This window comes from Rattus norvegicus, chromosome 7, assembly GCF_021556685.1.
Source record: "Rattus norvegicus strain SHRSP/BbbUtx chromosome 7, alternate assembly SHRSP_T2T, whole genome shotgun sequence".
Taxonomy (NCBI): domain Eukaryota; kingdom Metazoa; phylum Chordata; class Mammalia; order Rodentia; family Muridae; genus Rattus; species Rattus norvegicus.
The window spans coordinates 121,954,274-121,973,856 of NC_141540.1; the positions used below are offsets into that span (position 1 = coordinate 121,954,274).

General features: G+C 40.7%; 1 protein-coding gene across 27 annotated transcripts in view; it reads left to right on the plus strand.

Moving 5' to 3' along the window:
• The window catches only part of Tnrc6b (trinucleotide repeat containing adaptor 6B), a 217,497-nt gene that overhangs the window by 128,007 nt on the left and 69,907 nt on the right, over positions 1 to 19,583 (plus strand). For all 27 annotated transcript variants that reach the window (XM_087555665.1, XM_087555680.1, XM_087555670.1 and 24 more), the window contains 1 exon segment: positions 16,099 to 16,186. In XM_087555665.1, the coding sequence (XP_087411791.1) occupies positions 16,099 to 16,186 (88 nt within the window).

The following is a 19,583-nucleotide window of genomic DNA, read 5'->3' on the forward strand; positions in this document are numbered from 1 at the left end:
ATCTTAATAGTGTCCTGATGTGAAGGTATCCTGGCCCAACCAACTCTTTCCATTTTAAGATATATCCAGGAGGCAGGTGATTCATACCAAGTAATAGAGGCATTTTCTACCCTGGGAAAAGTGGAGACACTAGCAGAATCTTGCTCTTAAGAAATGCTTTGAACCTCTGACTGCCTCTTGTGTGTGGCGTTCCATTCTCACATTTCCTCATAACCTCTCTTGGAGGTGATTTAGGGAGAGCCGGAACCTGCTCTGTTGGCAGCTTGTTGCAGAAGAGGATTTACTTCTCATGGCTGGCCGGTGAACAGTCTGCATTTCTGTGTTCCAGGCACTTTCATTTACCTCTGAATTACTCACCAGACAGTGCTGAGCTGTGGGGAGATGAATGGGACCTTCCTAGTTATTTGATGTTTTGAATGTGATAAGAATAAAGGGGAATGAGGTTGCCTGGGTAGTGACTGCATGAGCCAAAGCAAGTTCAGGGTTTTAGGGATTGAGTAGGGCACAGCAGTGTCTCCACCAGGAATCTTGGATCTTCTGTAGTAAAACCTCAGGTCTTAGGAACATGGTGTGTCTGTCCTGACCACTCCTTTGGCTTCCTCCCAGATTTCCTCGAATATACCATGACGTATGCATGCATAAATGGCACAATGCATAAATGTAAAAAAATTACATTTAAGAAGCTGGAGAGATGGCTCAGTGGGTAATTAAGAGCACTGGCTGCTCTTCTAGACGACCTGGGTTCAATTCCCAGCACCCATATGATGGTTTACACTCATCTCTAATCCAGTTCTAGGAGATCCAGTATCCTCTTCTGACTCACAGGTACCAGGCACACATGTGGTACACACGTACACATGCAGACCAAGCACATATACGCATAAAATAAAAAAAAATTAAATTTTTTTGAGAAAAATATTTTTTAAAATGGTGAGAAAAATAAAAATGGAACATACCAGTATAAAAAGCGTGTACACACTGGCCCTTGGCAATAAGGCTCATCTGTTAGAGGAACTTTCATGCAGGCCTGATGCTGCATCTCACACGATAGCAGGAGACAACTCTGAAAAGTTGGCCTTGGCTTCCACACTATGCACTATGGCGTGCTCATGACCGAGCTTTCACACATACTTTGTTAACGGCTGTCCAGGTGTCTACAGGTGCCTTCTCCGGTATAGCAGCAGTAGTATTTCCCTTCCAGAGGACGTGTACCCCATAGAATTGTAAACTCCCTTTTACTTACGTATACTACAGCCTGAACTACATTTTGCATCTTGCATTTTAAATTCAACTAAATCTTGAAGATTTAGCTTTTAAATGCAGGAGGAGCTTCTTTATACAATTACATAGTATTCCCCGAGAAGATAAGATATAATTTATTTAACCAGTCCCCTTATCTTTGACCTTACACACTTTGTTGCAATGGATATTCTTTATGTATACAATTCCCCACATTCATAATCATGAGTAATTATTTTCCCATGGTAAATACCAAAGAACTAAAATGGCTGGGTCAAAGGCTGCACTGTAATTTTGATAAATAACCGCTAGATTGTTTTGCACAGAGATTTGAACAGGTCACATTTTCACCAACAGTGGTGTCTGTGGATGGTTTCACAATTGGCAGCACTGTTATCCCCAAATGTTTTCCTTCTCTGGTGTGTGCTCCCTTCATCCATTTCCCCTCCAGGTTATGTCCTCATTGGTCTGTAGGTGCTCATGTAATACGGACTCCAGCTCTTGGCAGTGTAAAGCACTGGCGTTGTTGTCTTACAGTGCTGATTTTGTTCACAAAGAACGTAGTAATTGTGTGAAAGGTTGTCTGTGGTCAGATATGTTGTCATTTGTTGTGGCTTCTGAGTTTGTATCATAGGCAGAAGCTTATCCCCAACTTATATTCTTAAAATTATGTACTGTTGGGGTTGGGGATTTAGCTCAGTGGTAGAGCGCTTGCCTAGGAAGCGCAAGGCCCTGGGTTCGGTCCCCAGCTCCGGAAAAAAGAACCAAAAAAAAAAAAAAATTATGTACTGTTTCCAGAGTGGTTCCCAGGAGCCTTCTCCATTCTTTCTTTTTCCTGCTTACCTATTCTGAGTTTGTTCTTTGTTGCAAAGAGTGAGATGTATAGATCTCATTTTATAGAGATGTGTGCTTTCTTGGGAGTGATGTGTCTCATACTCTGGCTGCTTCTCTGTTGACTGATGCAGGTGAATGCGATATGGGAGAGCCTGCAGCAGTGTTAGCTTGTCAGCATCAGCTGTCCTCATAGTCAGTACTTTACACACCCTCATAGAGACAAAACTGACTTAAAAATTGGATAATTTGCCTGAACTTTTGCCATTAATGTCTAAAGTATATTCTCTTTTTATATCACTTTTTATTCACTTATTCTTTATGTTATATGTGTATGTTTGTGTAGGTGAACAATGTCATGGCACACGTGTACAGGTTATAGGATAGCCTGCCTGAGTTCTCCTTTTCGTCATGTGGGTACTAGAGGTCAAACTCATCAGGTTTGGCGCAAGCATCATTTACCCACTGAGTCATCCCTCTTGCCCTACAACTGTGTTTTCCCTTCTTATCCTTGACAACAGTAGACAAGAGGAGAGGGCACTTGGGAGAGGGACTGTTTGCCATGATTGGCTGCTATGTTTGGGTAAAGGGGTGTGAGACAGGAATTCAAAGAACTAGAAAGCTCCATCCTTGGAGGCTGAGAGTCCTGAAACTTCTGAATTAAAGAAGTGTGCATTCATTAATAGAATCCCTATATTCAAGCAGTACATAGTGTACTAGCTAGCTTTTATGTCAGCTTGACACAGTTTAGGGTCATCCAAGAAGGAACCTCAATTAAGAAAATATCTTTATAAGAATGGCTTGTTTGGGGCTATTTTTTTGGTTGATGAATGATGTGGAAAGGCCCAACTCACTGGGTAGTAAGCCTACAGGCAGGTGATTCTGGGTGCATAAGAAAATAAGTTGAGCAAGCCATGGGGAGCAAGCCAGGAAGCACCTCCCCCTTGGTCTCTGCAGTAGCTCCTGCCTTCAGGTTCCTGCTTTTAAGTTCCTGCCCTGACTCCCCTGGATGATAAACTACAGACTATAAGATAAAACTAATCCTTTCCTCCAGAGCCGCTTTGGTCTTGTGTTTATCATAGTAGTAGAAGAGCAACTAATGCACACAGAGGAAGACTTTTCTCAAGAGGGAAAGTCCTTTCTGCAGCATAAAAGGACCTCAGAAAAACATGGAAGTTTATACACAGCTGTTACTGAGACTGTGAACAGTTACATGGTTTGCCTATTTGTTTTAAACATTTTACCTGGCGGAAGTAAGGTGCTCTACCCTAACCAAACTACAACTACACTACTAAACACTCGGCCTCTGTGGAGACGCTGGTGTCCTTTTGAGTGGCTTAGGTATCTTCTATCTGACCTCACAGATTAAGTGTTGCCATGGCTGTTACAAAAGGCTCTATATAATTCATATTTTACAGTTTCAGTCATTTTCCCAGTGGTGTGTAATTTTAGTTGAAGAACTGGGTCATCTGAGTTCACAAGTCAGCCTTATTATGTAGTTCATTACTTATTACTATTAAACATGCTTATCTTTCAGAAATATACATTTCCTTCAGAGTAATTCAATTATGCAGTTTTCTAAATTTACATAACAACTACTGACAGAGCATGGCTTTCCATTTTTACCATTCTGAAAATAGAGTACAAACGGCAAGCATTGAGAAGTAGGGTACAACTGTCACCTGTGGAGTCTTGAATTCAGAGTCGCTTTTCTTCTGTGCTAATTTTTTTTAATACCAAGATAAGTGTCACAAATAGCACCCTTTCTCGTAGCATTTCCAGAATTAGAATAACAGAATGGGAATGGTGAAGTACTGATAGGATATGAGCTATGACTGAGATTGTCTTTGGAAAGGTAAAAGGGTAAAGAAACAAAACACTTCACTTTCTCTTCTGTTCAATTTCTGGCATAAAAACATATGTATGTGTGTATGTATGTATGTATGTATGTATATTAGGATATTATATACATTATATGTATGTATGTTTGGTTGGTTTTCTTACAGGTATAAACCTAGAGGACTGTGTAAATTACTTTAAAGACCACACATAATTGGGCTCCTCTGATCGTGTCTGTGTTTGTTACATGGTACCTGTCAGGGCTATATAAAGGACATATAGTCAGACAGAAGTGCAACATGCTGTCTAAATTCATTTTCTTCACATGGATTCCATAAATTGTAATGTTGCTTTAAAAGTCTTACGACATTATTAAGTCCTCATTTCTTCCTCATGTGCAAGTGTAGCTCTTGGGAGAGGAAGTGGCTTAGTGGTAGAGGAGGGCCAAAGCTCCTTCTACTGTTGGCAAGAGGTGCCTTAGGACCACAGACTTCTTTCTCCCTTGGGCATGCTCAACTTGTAGCTTCCAGTCAGCATCTGAAGAGAAGAGGCCTTTGTGTGTGTGGCCTTGGTAAAGCACTTCTGTTTTTTCAGGTCTTGGCCACTGATGCGTTTGGATACCATAAATTTAGCCAGACTCCATGCTTGAATTGCTTTGCAGTTACCACGGAGTGGAGTTTCAACTTAATTTAATTTTTGTATGAAATTGCTGAAAGTCTTAATGTATTTCAAAAGCAAGTTATTACTATTGCAGTTATTTGAGGGAAGATCTTACTCTGTGGCCCAGACTGGCTTCAAACTTGTCCATCTTCCTTTGTTAGCTTCCCAAGTGCTGAGATTACAAGCAGGAGTCACCACACCCAGCTATTTAATCTTTGTAAACTAGTTAGTTTATTATTATTATGTTTATGGGCATGTACGTGCCACAGAATGGGTGTGAAAATCAGAAGACAACTTTTGGGAGCCTTCCTTTCCTCTCAACCTTATGTTGGTTCACTTACTTGCTAAGTCAGCACACTAGCCCTATATGTTCTTTTAATATAAAGGACTCAGTACATTTGGCCATGGCCAGAGGCAACAGATAACAGCACAAAAATGACCACACTTGAGTGTCTGTGGCTGTATCCCTTGTCTAGTGTTAATGTGCTCCATGTTCTTCTAGGTATGTGTGCCTTGATGCTGTTGGTTTTACATGACGAATTTATTTTCTTGCCTGGCTAGGACTATAGTTATTCTTGCAGTGAATAGTTCTTCCCGAAGCTTTCTTTTCAGTTTCTTGCTGACAAATGTAGAAGGTAGAGTGTTTCTCTGAATTGTGGGTTTTTGTGTTTGTGGGATTTTCTGGTTCCTGAGTTTTAAACAGGTCTTAGTGGCTCCCAATTATAAGTATTAGAGTATAAGGCCTTTATCACAGTCCTGTTTCTTAGCCTGCTTGGATATCAGTAAAACGGCTACTATTGGGGTGACCTCAGGAGCCTGCCATAATCATTATGTGTGGGAAAGAACTTGGGGAGTAAAATGGGAGGTAATATTAGCAAAATTTCATTCACCAAATTTTACCTTAAAACCTAAGGTGAAGGGCTGGGGATTTAGCTCAGTGGTAGAGCGCTTACCTAGGAAGCGGCCCTGGGTTCGGTCCCCAGCTCCGGGAAAAAAAAAAAAAAAACCTAAGGTGAGATCCCCCATCTGTGTGTATGTCTGTTGCCCCTCACCCTCCCAACTCCCTTTCTCTGACTAGCCCAGAACTTGATATGGCCAGCCTTGAACTCATAGATCTGCCTGCCTCTCTCCACCACACCTATCATGAGGGGCCTTTTGAATTTAAAGAACCTTTGTATTTTAAGACAATCAAATCCACAAAAATGAAAAGTAAACAGCTTTGATGCACTTCATGTAGGCCTTGCTGACTCAATGCAAGTTAAGAATCCAGAGGGTAAAGCAGTGGAATAAGAAAATAGAGATGGAGAAAGTAGACGTCGTTGCCTTGAAAGATGGGGATTTATCCCCATCACCTCTGATGCTGCTGCCAGTGCAGAAAGTCCATGCTAGAGGTTTGTGATCTTGGCAAATAGTGGGCTCACTGAAGGTGGGGTCTCACTTGATGAGATGAGACCTTGTTCATGGGACTAGAGGAGCTACTGCCCTGTCGTGAAAGAAGCCATTTGGGAATGTCATCTCGGACCTTTTCTTAAAGACCTATTTTTTTAAGTAAGATAAAATTGACATATAATAAATTCTTTTATTTAAACTGCACAATTTTATACATCTTGATTTTATATAAAAGACAATGAATATGTTTTTTACCACTGAAGTCTCCCTTCGCCCATTTATTTCCCTACCTTTGCCCAAACCTCAGTTACCCCTGTATGTGCCTACCTTCTATCACTATAGATTAATTTGTATTTCCTAATATTTTTAGGCAAGTGGACTCACTTGTCATCACTGTTTTGAGGTTTGTTTGTGTTGTATAATCAATACTTCATCCCTGCTATTGCTGAGTAGTCTGCTGTATTCTGTAACATAATATACCCATTCACTTCTTGAAGTATATTTGGACATCTCTAGTTTCCAGCAATTACAGAGAAAGCTGTCATGAATGTTTATTTGTTAGTCTTTTCCCTGGTACACTTTTCTCTGGAAATGCAGTGGCTGGCCATAAGCAAACTCATGTTTCACTCTTTCAGAGCTTGCCAAACTTCTTTGAGAGTGATCATAGCATTTTATAGCCCCACCATGAGGCAGTCCAGTTGCTAATGATAACTTAGTATAATCAGAATATATTAGTAGTGGAGTGCTGCTGTGTGATGTTTTGATACATAAAACATTGTATTTATTATTATTATTACCACCATTATTATTTACACAATTTCCAAAAGAAGCTAAATGTTGTGTGTTACTGATATATTTCTTATCATGTCACAAGACACAGCCGAAGTCAGGAGAAATGTTTGTACCTGTCTGAATTAAAGAGAAATGCACTACTAAAGTTTTTGTGACTATAGTGTTATGTTTTCTTCCTGTGAATCACTTAGTCTCAAAATTATTTCTCTCTCCTAGCAGTGTCTGACCTTGTCTTCTAATGTAATATCATTTACAAATTACATTTGCATTCCATTAAATTCCCTCAGTCGGATCCAACAATTGAAAAAAAATGTTAAGAACAAATCCAACACAGATATTTGGAGTGCCCTACTATATAATTTCCTCTGCCTACATGGATGTATTCCAGCAGGCTCTCTTTCTGATGCATTTGAAATGAGAAACACTTTCAATGAGTACTTGGAGCACCGTTTAACTCTTTTCACTGCACTTCTTTTGTTACTTTTTCTCTTCCCAAATATCCATGTGGTATCATTAATCTTTAATTGGATTTGATTGGTAATGGTTTGTGCCTAGTTATTTTCTTTCTGTTTGATAAATTGCAAGGATTACCTTTTGTCTTTTAAGGAAGTACATACTTGACAAATCACAGGTATTAGATGTATTTGGGAAATTGTGTTTAAATCTGTTGTAGAGTTCTTGGTGAGCAGACGGTGAGTGGCATGCACTCCCTTGATGAACAGCATCACCATTTAATTATCTCTATCTCCTGGGTCCTGGAAGAGCTGTAAGACAGGCTCGAGGGGAGCGTCTTCCCCTTCTTGCACAGTAAGAAAACTGCTGTGATGTTTGTAAACCTCAGGACCACATTATTCCTATCCTGCTCTCTGACAGGCTGTGAACCGTGTATGTTCCCCATTGAAGTTGCACGTACGTGCTCTTTATGGCAACATTACATGACTGTCTTTGGTCATAAGAAAGTCTGGGAAATAAGCCAAAAAGGGACTTGGAATTGTTGGTGTTGGTGTTGGTGGAGCTGAGGTGCATGCCACCACAGCTAAAAGAGTTACTGCGAACAGTGTGGTAGAGAGGTGTTCTAAATGACCTCATGGTATCTGATACACTTAAGACAAGAAACACTTGTTTAATAGAAAACTGTTTGGAACATGATCGGATGAAACGTAGATTCTAGAATATTTTTGGTAGTGAATGTCTAGGACTATTGACTAAAATTTTCCTAAAGTCTCAGATACAACTTTGATAAATAGCTATTTTCAAAATGGTTTAAAGTAGTTTCCCCTTTGTGGGGGGAAACATATCAGATATCCTACATATTAGATATTTACATTACAGTTCATAACAGTAGTAAAATTACAGCTATAAAATAACGACAAAATTAGTTTTATGGTTGGGGTTCACCACAACATGAGGAACTGTATTAAAGGGTTGAAGCATTAGGAAAGTTGAGAACCACTGGTTTAAAGTTTGGGTCCTGAGGTGAGAGAAATAGCTCGATAGTTAAGAGCACTTGTTATTCATTCAGAGGACCAGGGTTCAGTTCCCAGCACCCACATTATGGCTCATAACCATCTGTAACTCCAATTCCATGAAATCCAATGCCCTCCTTGGATCTCTGTGAGCACCAAGCATGCCCATAGTACACACAGATACATACTTGCAAAACACCCATGAAATAAAGTGAGTAAATCTTTTTTTTTCCTTTTTTTTTTTTTTTAAGTATAGGTCCTTGGAAATGTGTTAATTAGGAGACTAAAAGATGAGTCCATGTTTGAAGCTCTCTCTTTTTTTTTTTTTTTGATTGATTTTTTTGTAATGGTAATTGTGGATTTGTGTGCAGTATAAGAAACAACTCAGAAGAATTCCATATGTTCTGTAGCCCAGTTTCAACCAGTGCTTGTAAAACATTATAGCCAAGATTATGGCCTTGATACAACTCATGGGTCTTCTCAAGGTTTCTCATTTTATTTGTATTTGTGTGTATGTGCAGATATGTAGTTGTGCACAGTTCTGTCACATCTCCATCAGTATTGAGACAGAGCAGCTCTCTAACCTCATCTGCCTTGCCCTCACCTGCAGCCATGGCAGCCAACCTCTTGTTCTTTCAGAAATGTTAACATAAAAGACAGGAGACAGTGCATAATGGCTATGTCTGTTTGGATTTGTCCACCAGTCTATGGAGTTGTTTGCAAACTCTGGGACTAGAAGAGCTGCCACTTAGCTCAAATGTTTGAGTGGTCTTGGAGGCTACTGATGGCCAGACCTTTAAGAACAAGAAGATTCTTCTGAATATATGCAGCAATTTTTTTTTTTTTTGTCTAATTGACCTTGTTCGTTAGTCTAAACTGAGCTGTTCATCATTTTATTCTAGTTAAAGATACTGGTAGTCCTTCCTTTCTTCTCCTTCATGGGTGATCTCTTAACTGGATTAATACAGTGTGACTGCACATGTGTCACCATACAGTCCACAGTGTTTGGTATTGGCTTTGTCCTCCCTGGCAGGAGATCTAGGTGGTTGGTCTACTTTCTGCTCATGCTTTGCAACACCAAAGACACTTCAAGCTCTCCTCAGAGTACTCCAGAGTGCGTTAGGAGATGAGAACTGAACACACAAGACATAGGCTTCTACCTTGTGCCGCCTCTATGGTGAGGCAAGCAACAACAGGTTTAAAAGTCTAGTTGAGAGCCCCAGGAAGGACAGAAGCACTGGCTCTCTTTACTGCACAACTCTTGGCCTCTCCATAGTCCTCAACATCAAGCGGTACCACAGAAATAAATGAATGAGGCAAAAGAGACGGTGTGGGTATTTTTTATTTTGTGTGTTTAAATGACGATCTGGGGCTTTGGGGGTATCACACAGTAAGCACAAGGAGCCTGACATATGAGAACATCCATAGGAGGCTGGCTGTGTCTCTCTGCCTCCCTTCAACACAATAAGCCCCTAAACACACAGCAGTCACTCCACTGGGTCTTACCTTGTCACCTCTTCTCCCACTCCTTTTCTTTCTTCTCTATTTCTCTTTTTCCCCTCCCTCTGACACTCACAGTGTTGGCCAGGCTCTCCTCAGATTCCCAGACTCCAATGTGTTCCTGCTCCAAGTGGCTAGACTGCTAGCACATAGGATTCTTTCCATTTAGATCTCTGTTCAGATGCTACTCCCTCAACAGCAGCAGTAAATGTCTCATGTTCCTGTCCCTTCACCCAGCTTTATTCATGCTATTTCTCATGATTTCCTGGCGTTGTGTTTCCTCTGTCTCTTTGTCTAGGGTGTCAGCACTCAGAAGACTCTTTTGCTTACTGTTACGGGTCAGTAGCTGGTACATCACAGTCACAGTGTGTGGTTATTAGATTTTCTCCATTATTTTTGAGGCTTTTCTTTAAATGAATCTTCCATCTAAAGGATAGGAAGCATTGTTCACTCTTTGTTGTCTTTTCAGCTTGGACCCAGGCTTCTATGTACCAAACAAGTGTTCTATCACTGAGTCTCTCTCTCTCTCTCTCTCTCTCTCTCTCTCTCTCTCTCGTGTGCGTACACACGCGCTCTCTCTCGTGCTCTCAGGTTAGTTTATTCTTTCAACAATATGTACTTACATGGATCCCCTCTGGTGTTGTCAGTACCTGTATGAAGCAGGTAAGACTGACAAGAAGAGTCAGTCACCTCCATACCCATTCCTGTGCTGTGCTGTGCTGTGCTGTGCTGTGCTGTGCTGTGCTGTGCTGTGCTGTGCTGTGCTGTGCAGAATGCTCTAGATAAGGCCTGCTACAGGAGATCTCAATACCTTCTGGTTGGAGGTGGGGATACTACAGAGTTTTGTGAGTCTGATTCTGTGTCCTGTGTAGGAAGATGTCTGCTGTCTGATTTGAAAATGCCTTTATTCTGAGCACTCATTCCTCTTATCTTTCCCCTTAATACTTGCCATTCCCAGTGTAGAATGCTCTCTTGCTATCCTTGGACCAATGAGTGCCTTGCCTCAATGATCTCTATTCCTAGGCGTCCTTATCAGAGACCTTTGCCAACCATGCCTGTAAGGCAGTAACCTCTTCTGCTATTCTCCATCAGTTCACCTTGTCCCATTGCCACCTGAAGCCTATATTTTGGGCACATATTTTGTTGTATGCCCTGCTTACTCCCTGTTCCTTCTACAAACTGAAGCTTGGCTTTGTTTCTGCCTTTTCCCATGCTTGGAAAAGTGCCTGGCTCATGGTAGACACCTAGTATTTGTTAAAGAACAAGATCCATTTCCAGGCCTCCTGGTAGGAAGGGAGGGTTGTGAAAAAACCACAAAGGTATCCCTAAGCTACATCCCTGACAAGACCAGGAATGCTATATAAGGCCATTTTTATGGACTCTGAGGCCAATGGTGGTGGCATGATGTCTGCCTTAATGTCTGTAGAGCCATAAAGAGCCACACAATGGTTGTGTTGTGTACACAGAGTACAAATTTCTTAGGAATTTGAGTTGGTAAGGAAGATTTTATTGAAGCAAATAAGGCATGAGAGCTAGAATTTGATGGATTTTTTGTTGGTGGTGGTGGTGGTAGGTTCAGAATGGATGAGTTGAAGTGGAGGTTGAATTTGCACACTAAGTGCTGGCACTGGAGAGCTGTAGTCCAGATCAGCTGTTCTTAGCTTCCCTTTGCTTAGTGTCAGGAATGTTGCCTCCATTGCTCTTCAGTGTCTAAATTTGTTTGCAGAGCAAGATTCATGCTGGGCCACAGCTCAGGCACTATTGCATGTTTTCCTTTTTATTCAAGTACTGTGTGTGTGTGTGTGTGTGTGTGTGTGTGTGTGTGTGTGTGTGTGTGTGTGTAAGTTTTTATTTTCATGTACATTGGTGTTTTACTTGCATGTATGTCTGTGAGAGTGGCATATCCCTTGGAACTGAACTTATACACTTGTAAGCTTCCACGTGGGTGCTAGGAATGAACCCTGTTCCTCTGGAAGAGCAGACGGTACTCTAACTGCTGAGCCATCTCACTCCAACTCCATTGTTTGGTAAAGGTTTAAAGTGTAAATTTTAGTGAATGCATTTGTATGAACAGTTTTCAAGCTTAGCTGCTTGTTAGAATACTTGGGAATGGAGGAGTCAGAGAGTAAACAATCCCTCGTGATTGCTGTCTCACTGAACTGGAATGCTGCCTGGGTGATAGCTTTGTGTTTGTTTGGGGAAACAGTCTCAAATTTAGAGTTCAAATCTGCATGGTTTACCAAGTTGTTAGAGAATAAACCTGTGACCTGGCTCCCGGGCACTGTGCGCAGCTCTTTTGCAATGCTGTAGTGTTTTCTGGCAAACAGAACATTCTCCTGCACTCCTGCAGTATAACCACCAGAAAGAAGCAAAGATCTACCCTGCACAGTGACTCAGTCCTGAAATTGCTGTTCTCTGGAGGCTGAGGCAGGAGAATTGCCTTGAATTTGAGGCCAGTTTGTATATAGTGCATCTAGGACAACCTGGGCACTTCAGTAAGACACAACCTCAAAATAAACCAAAACAAAATGCACAGTCAGCATTGGAACCTTCATGGCAGAAGGACTGACTGCCTGGTGCCTTTGGTCCTATCTCCTTAGTTTCCCTCTACTCACAGGTTTTCCAGCGTTCCTTGACTTTGATGGAAGCTTTAAGCCATTTATTTTGTAGTTTTCGTCTTGGTCTGAAGGTGCAGTTGTCTGATAGATCCCAACATGTTACCCCGGTGTTAAATGGGCAATAGAGTACTTGGTGGAGGTTGTATCTGCCAGCCTCCTATTACTCCTTTCCCTTTTAAAATTGAAAAGTATTTATGGGTTGGTGTTTTTAAACTCTTTGAATGTTCCATTCCCCTCTCTCATAATTTATTCATTTCTTAGGAAATCCTTTGTCCTTTGTGTTTTACTAATTTATATAATGGTGTGTAAGCTCTACTAGCGTTACTTAGAGTGCTCTTACGTTGTCCCAGATAGTCGGATCCCCTTCAGACTATCCTTTTTAAGGATTTCCTGCTTTGTGGCAAGCAGCCTGTTTTCAGATTAAACTTTCCTGGCCCTAGCCCCTGAATTAGCATTTTGTTTCCCCACCTTCAAATAGTTCTGTTTCTTTTAGTAAAGAATGGTATTTAAAGCTGCAAATCTTTGGATCATTATTATTTGAGTATTCTTTGTTTTGTAGCTTCATGGTTACAGATATGGGGGTAGGCAGGAATAGGTAGCTAGATGGACAGTTATGTGTATATGTTTGTGTTTTATTAAAAACAGTTAGTACTTACTGTTAACCAATTTACACCCAATTCCCCATGTTTGTTTGTTTCCCCTTGCATTTTTGTAACTTTTTTTTTTTTTGAGACTTGAAAAACCTGACTGCCGTTGTCTTACTGCCTTTCTTTACTGACACCCATTACCACTAGAGTGGGTGTCCTTCTCACTCTGCTTGGGTTCTGAGTCAGCACAGGGATGGTTTAGAGCTCCCCAAACAGTATTTCTGTGCAACCTAGCTAGGGACTACCTGAATTAAGAGGTAACTGAGCTCCATACAAGTCAGGGGGAATTAAAATTTCCCTAAGAAAGTGAAGAGTAAGAGAAGACTTAAATTGATTGTACCAAGATGCTGTTTGATAATGAAATGGAAGAAAAAAATCAGGGAGAAAGCAAAGCTTGTCTCCTGGAAATCTTTGAAAAATATTTGCTTTGGAAATAATGTCCTTCTAGAAAGCATGAATTTCATTCTCTTTCCCTGAATTAGCTGTTCATAGGAATAGAATTTGAAAAAGATTAGGTTTTTTTTTTTTTTTTGAGAATGTATCTTATTAAAAATGAACTTTTTAAGTGGAGGCATTTTTAATATAAATTTAATTCTGAAAATTTTAGACTTAACGAGAAAAAATACCCTGTTTTATCAGAGCACCAAATATTTAAGCAGGAGATGTCTAGACTTTGGCTGCTCCTTTTCTGTAACCAGTTTCACTATAAAATGTGGGCACTGAGTGGTAATGACAAGGAACCTCATCTCCTTTTGCTTGAGGAGAGAAACCACAGCACCCCTAAAGCCATCTGTAATGGAGATTCTGGCCAGCCCCTTAGGTGGTCAGCACTTATCTGTCCCACTTTTCTTTTAAAAATTATTATAAATTTATATAGATGTCTTGTCTGCATATATATATATATGTTCATTATATGAGTGCCTGGTGACCACAAAGGTTATAAAAGGACATTGGTTGAACTGCCCGTGTGTGTGCTAGGACTCGAACCTCAGGTCTTCTACACTAAGCAACTAGCACTCTTAACCACTAAACCCTGTCTCCAGCCCCGCCCAGTGCTACAGGCTCACGTAGCCTGCGCACTGTCCTTGTCAGGGGATGCATTGCTGAACCTACGCGAGTTGGAGGCAGGCTTGCCTTTGGTTGTGTTTTCACGTGGAAGTTAGGATTGGGACTTGTTTTGCACATAAACCTTTTGTATATTTATGTCGAGGGGTGGAAAAGAAAGTCTAATATTTGTATCTGTGGATTCAGTTACAGCTTAACAGGAAAATAATTTTTTTTTTAATATTACAACTTGGGTTAGGTTTGTTCTTTTTTGTTTTGGTTTTGATTTTTGGGTTTTTTGGTTTTGTTTTTATTTTTGGTAGTTGTTGTGGTTTTGTATTTGTTGTTGTTTGTTTGTGTTTGTTTGTTTTTCATAGAGTTTCACTATATAGCCAGTACTAGTTTATAACTCAATAATCCTCGCTCTACTTCCTAAAGCTTCCCACTGCCACTTCTGGTATAGAAAGTCTTGTTTTTGTAAGTAAAGCATTGATTACCTATTCGTGAGGGCCCACTTCAGCTCTTCCCCTTCTCTTTTGTTGTAGGCTGAGTGTATCTGACTACACTTGAATCCCTCAGGAATCGTTTTTTGTGAGTTTTGCCATTTGCAGACCTGTTAGCTCCTTAATTGTTTCTTTAGTCTGTTTTATCTTGGTCGTATTTAGAGGGTGTCTGTGAAGTGCTGAGTTGATATGTTATTACCTAAAATCCTAACTGCCTTAGGCTGTGTGTGTTCTGTGTCTGCATCTGTGGGGAAGCCAGGTCTCTGACTGCTCTGCCCACTAAGGTGTTCAGTAAGCTATCTGAGGCTTGTTTACTAATGGGAACCCTCTGTTTGAGGCTATGCTCTTGGTGAGTTGGCCTTGTTTCACAGGAGATAGACATCGAATGAACTTTGAATTTGTAAAATAAATTGTGTATCTTATGATTTTGCACAATTTCTCAACAGGTCTATTAATGTGTATTGTTTTTATGCTAATGAGTGGAGCAGATCAACGAACCGAATTTGTATTTGTAGGAGAAAGATGCAATTGTACACCCACCCAACAGAGAATACTTTGATTTCTAGGACTCTTAGTACCTTCCTTAGAAACACATATATCGGGATTGGGGAGATGGCGAGGTACGTTAAGTGCTTTCTGTGCAAGCATGAGGAACTGAGCTAGATCCCCAGCACTTACGGTTTGTGGTGGTGGTAGTGGTGGTGGTTGTAAAGTCCAGGCTGTGGTCCACAACTGTAATCCCAGTTCTGGGGCATGGGGTTAGGGATGAGAAATAGGTAGATCCCTGGGGCTTGCCAGCCACCTGGTCTCCTAGAAACAGAGAGCTCTAGGTTCAGCCTCAACAACAACAACAACAACAACAACAACAACAACAACAACAAAAGTCAGGTGTCAGGGCTAGAAGAATGACTCAATGGTTAAGAGCGCTTGTTACTCTTTCAGATGACCTAAGTTAATTCCTGGCACTCACAGGGTGGCTCACAGTCACCTATAACTCTAGTTCTAGAGATCCAGTGCCCTCTTCTAGCCTCCTCAGGCACCAGGTACACATAGTACAAACAAAACACCCAAACCCCAATATAAAGTGAAGGTCTTCTTCCTTTGACTTACACATGCCTATGCACACACACACTCACAGTAAATATATGCAGCATGTGGTGTTAGTAAGTTTATTTGAAAACTATAGAACAGAAATTTATATGTTCACCATTTCAAAGAGATCATGGGCAGACACCTAAATTATACCACAACTGAATTAATATATATGTATTATGTTTTAAATATTATGAGAAGTCAACTATATATTATATTGAAAACAAGCCTATTCCTAAATAAACGTGCACTAATCCTGTGTGTGTACAGATATTATAGAAACGCTCTTAGGCATCTTTGAAAACAAGTCTATATAATAAATGTTTTGTGTGGGATGGCAAGCCTTGATAGAGGAGTGCCTAAGGGTCCTGGGTTTTTTGTCGTTCATTCTGCTGTAAGTAAGGTATTGATACCGTGGCCTCTGCTACAGAAGGGCTGAATATACATGTATGACCTCGCTGTCGTGTCTTTTTTACAGAGAGAAGGAGCAAGAAAGGGAAGAACAGTTAATGGAAGACAAGAAAAGGAAGAAAGAGGATAAAAAGAAAAAAGAAGCCACCCAGAAGGTGAGTTGAGCATTGGGTTTATCTTTATATTTGCCAGCCATGAGCCTGCCTACCTGCCTGCCTTACCTGACACATAGACAACCTGAGGCATTCATTAGTTTATTTGAAAGCTAAAAAATTTGAAAGTAGAAAAATGTTTAGAACTTATACATATTACCACACAGAGGATGATAAATAGTGTTGCAGCTTATTATATGAAGACATTAGTAAACAATATCAAGAAAGTCTCAACTCATGTCGTTTTGTTATCTGAGCCATAATTGAGTATGATCTCTCTAAGTTTATAGACAAATTTTTTAAACTTGCTCAAGTGTGCCCTGTTGGTTTTTGTGACCTACCCATGGCACTGTGGTGTAGACAATTTTGCTTTTTAATAATCCCATCAATAAACTGCCCTCAGACAGGTTCTAGCAGGCCAGATATGGGGGGAACATGTTTGTAATCCAATCGCTAGGGAGGTAGGAAGAGACCCCGTTTGAGGTTATCTAGGTTACTATCTGGGTTACATAGCTAGTTCAGGCCAGCTGGAGCTGCGTAGTGCAGCCTGTCTCAAAAATAATGAAGCACATGCTATATAGCCTTGGGATAGAGCATCACTAGCTTGAGTCATGTGCTTGGAGGGAAAAAGTGATGCTAAATGAAAAGGCGGAGTTGACAGCTGTCAGGTCCTGGTCAAAACGTTTGTCTGATGGAGCTGCTGGAAGCAGAGAGCAGTTAAAGCGCCCGGCAGTCAGTGCAGCTTTCTGCCTCAGAGCGTTGCCCCCTCCCAGCCTGCAGGCTTGGTCCTCACTGGCCTGCTCCCCTGTTCCATTAGTGACGTGGAACTTGCTCTGGCTCTGCAGGGTCACGGTAGCTTTCTCTGGAGACAGGATCTGCTGGCCAGGTCTAGTGTGGTGATGTGGAGGTTTGGGAAGCAGGTCAGTCGGCTTTGAGGGTCCCTGCTGTAGTGCTGGTTTTAAAGCTACGTTTATGGAGGGATAAACTGTTAGGAGGGTCAGAGAGAACCATTCACAGAGAACAGTCAAGGCTGTCCAGCCTAATGGGAAGCAGAGGGGATGCACTGCAGATTTTTCCCAGCACCACTGAATATGCATGCCCTGTGATTTCATTATTTGAAGTAATATATAAACAGATCACTTATGAGGACTAGCATTTGAAAATTCTTGGAAATACTCTCAGAATTGGGCTGTAGATAACCCTGCTATATTAAGTGTATGAATGTACTTTGTTCTTTATGACTTAATGAAAAGAACAGAGACAACTATTATTTAGTGCTACTTCAGACTGCTATGTGATTTAAAATTTTGTCTGCTTTTAATACTGTTTCTGTCATGTTGATAGTGGTAAATCCTCTATCATATCTTCATGCTGTCAGAGCATTTGCTTCCAATCTTAGCCTATCAGAACTGCCTACAACTCCAGAATAAAGAATGTAAATGGAAAAAGCAGGTAATGAACCTGGTGTGGTCGTGTGTACTTGTAATGCCACCATTTGGGAGGTGGAAGCAGAATGGATGGAAGTTCAAATGTTCCTCAGCTACGTAGCGAGTGAGTTCTGTGCCAAGTGGGCAGGCTCAGAGAAGTGCAGGCGCACTAGTGTTGACTTGTTTCTACTGTCCTGTGGCTCTTGCCCTGTGCCTTGCTGACTGCCCCTCTCCCCCAAAGTCTCAAGTGACCTTAGAACATTTTCCCTTCAGCCACTCACATTTCATCTGCTAAATTGGTACACAGACTCCACCGTCCGTGTGAAGAAAGCTAATAGGGACCTGAAGAGTCTGGAGCACGGGCTGTTGACTTCACGACGAGTAGAGGGTGATTGTCTTAGTATTCATTCCATCTTGGTTCTTGACATAGACAAGCGCTTGCTGCATTAAAATAGTAATGTCACTGGGGGGCAGAGACAGGCTGATCTCTGAGTCGGAGGACTTCAAAATGAGTTCCAGGACATATAATTTTTATATTTTAAATATATTTTCAATATTTATATTAATATATTCTATATCTTAAATATTTATATTTTATATATTATGTCTTGTATTTATAAATCAAATATACTGTGGACTTTTATTATATATTCTTCAAATAGGACATTTATTTGAAATAAAGGAAAATGTGGCTACTTTTTTTAGAGTAAATTGGGAGTATTTATACAGAGCATGTAGTTTATACAGTTGGACTGTGTGTGTGTGTGTGTGTGCGTGTGCGTGTGCGTGTGCATGTGCATGTGCATTAAAGACTGAGCAAAAAGTAGTAACAAAGAGCAAACTTGAAAATTTCAAGGGATTAATTATGACTAATATGAGAATTCAGACATCTTGGTTGGACATGATGATGCCTGTCTATTCTTGGCAAGAAGATTAGAAGTTCAAAGTTAGCCAGGGCTGCTGAAAGAAAGGAAGAAAGAGAGAAAGGATCAGCTAACGAAGTCTAGGCTGACACAAGCTAGCGCTTGTCTTTGACAACATTTTATTGTACTAAGCCACTGTATAATTTTAGAATTAAATTTCAATTTAGCAATTTTAAGGAAAGAGCACAAAGCTTATCCTGTGATTGCTTAGTGGTCCCAGTATGATTGTAAAGACAGCTAGAAGGCCCAAAATGTGCTCTAGTGGAAAGGATTGTAGAGAACGTACCAGAAGCTGTGTTCTGTGGCCATTATACAGCTTCCATGGCTTGCTTTCTTTCCTCATTGTTTTTTAACCACCTCTTTGTGTCTTTTCCTCCTTGAACTAGATATAAATGTCTTGAAGTCGTTTTATATTTATGTCAACAGCATCCATGTGTCTGTGTGTCTCTTACCCAGGAGTTGTTCAGAACGTTTGTTGAGTGAGTGAATGAACATGGATGAATGGTGGAGGCTGCGTGTGTAACTTGGTAGAAGAGTGTTCTGGGTTCAGTCCTCAGCCCTGGATATAGAAAAAGAATGAATGATGCCAGTGTAATTTTATTAAAACATTGACTTTCATTTAGGGCTAAAATTAAATTTCTTCCACACAGAAATTAAACATGAGCCCCTTTCCACTGTGTTCAATGGCAGTTTGCTCTTTCCAGAACCATCCCTGAGTAAACCATGTTAAATTCCCATTCACCAGAGAGGTGTAAAGAAGGACTCCATTCATTCATTAGGCTGACACTGCAAAAGGAGCATTGTGTAATGTTGGCAAGACATAGGCTCTCACTGTCCAGCTTTTCACCATCTGAGAATTGGCTGTTGTAACAGGACCCACATTATAAGACATATTCAGGGGTTGGGGATTTAGCTCAGTGGTAGAGCGCTTGCCTAGCAACCGCAAGGCCCTGGGTTCGGTCCCCAGCTCCGAAAAAAAAAAAAAAAAAAAAGAAAGAAAAAAAAGAAAAAAGAAGACATATTCAACATGATTTAGATTTGTTGCTTACA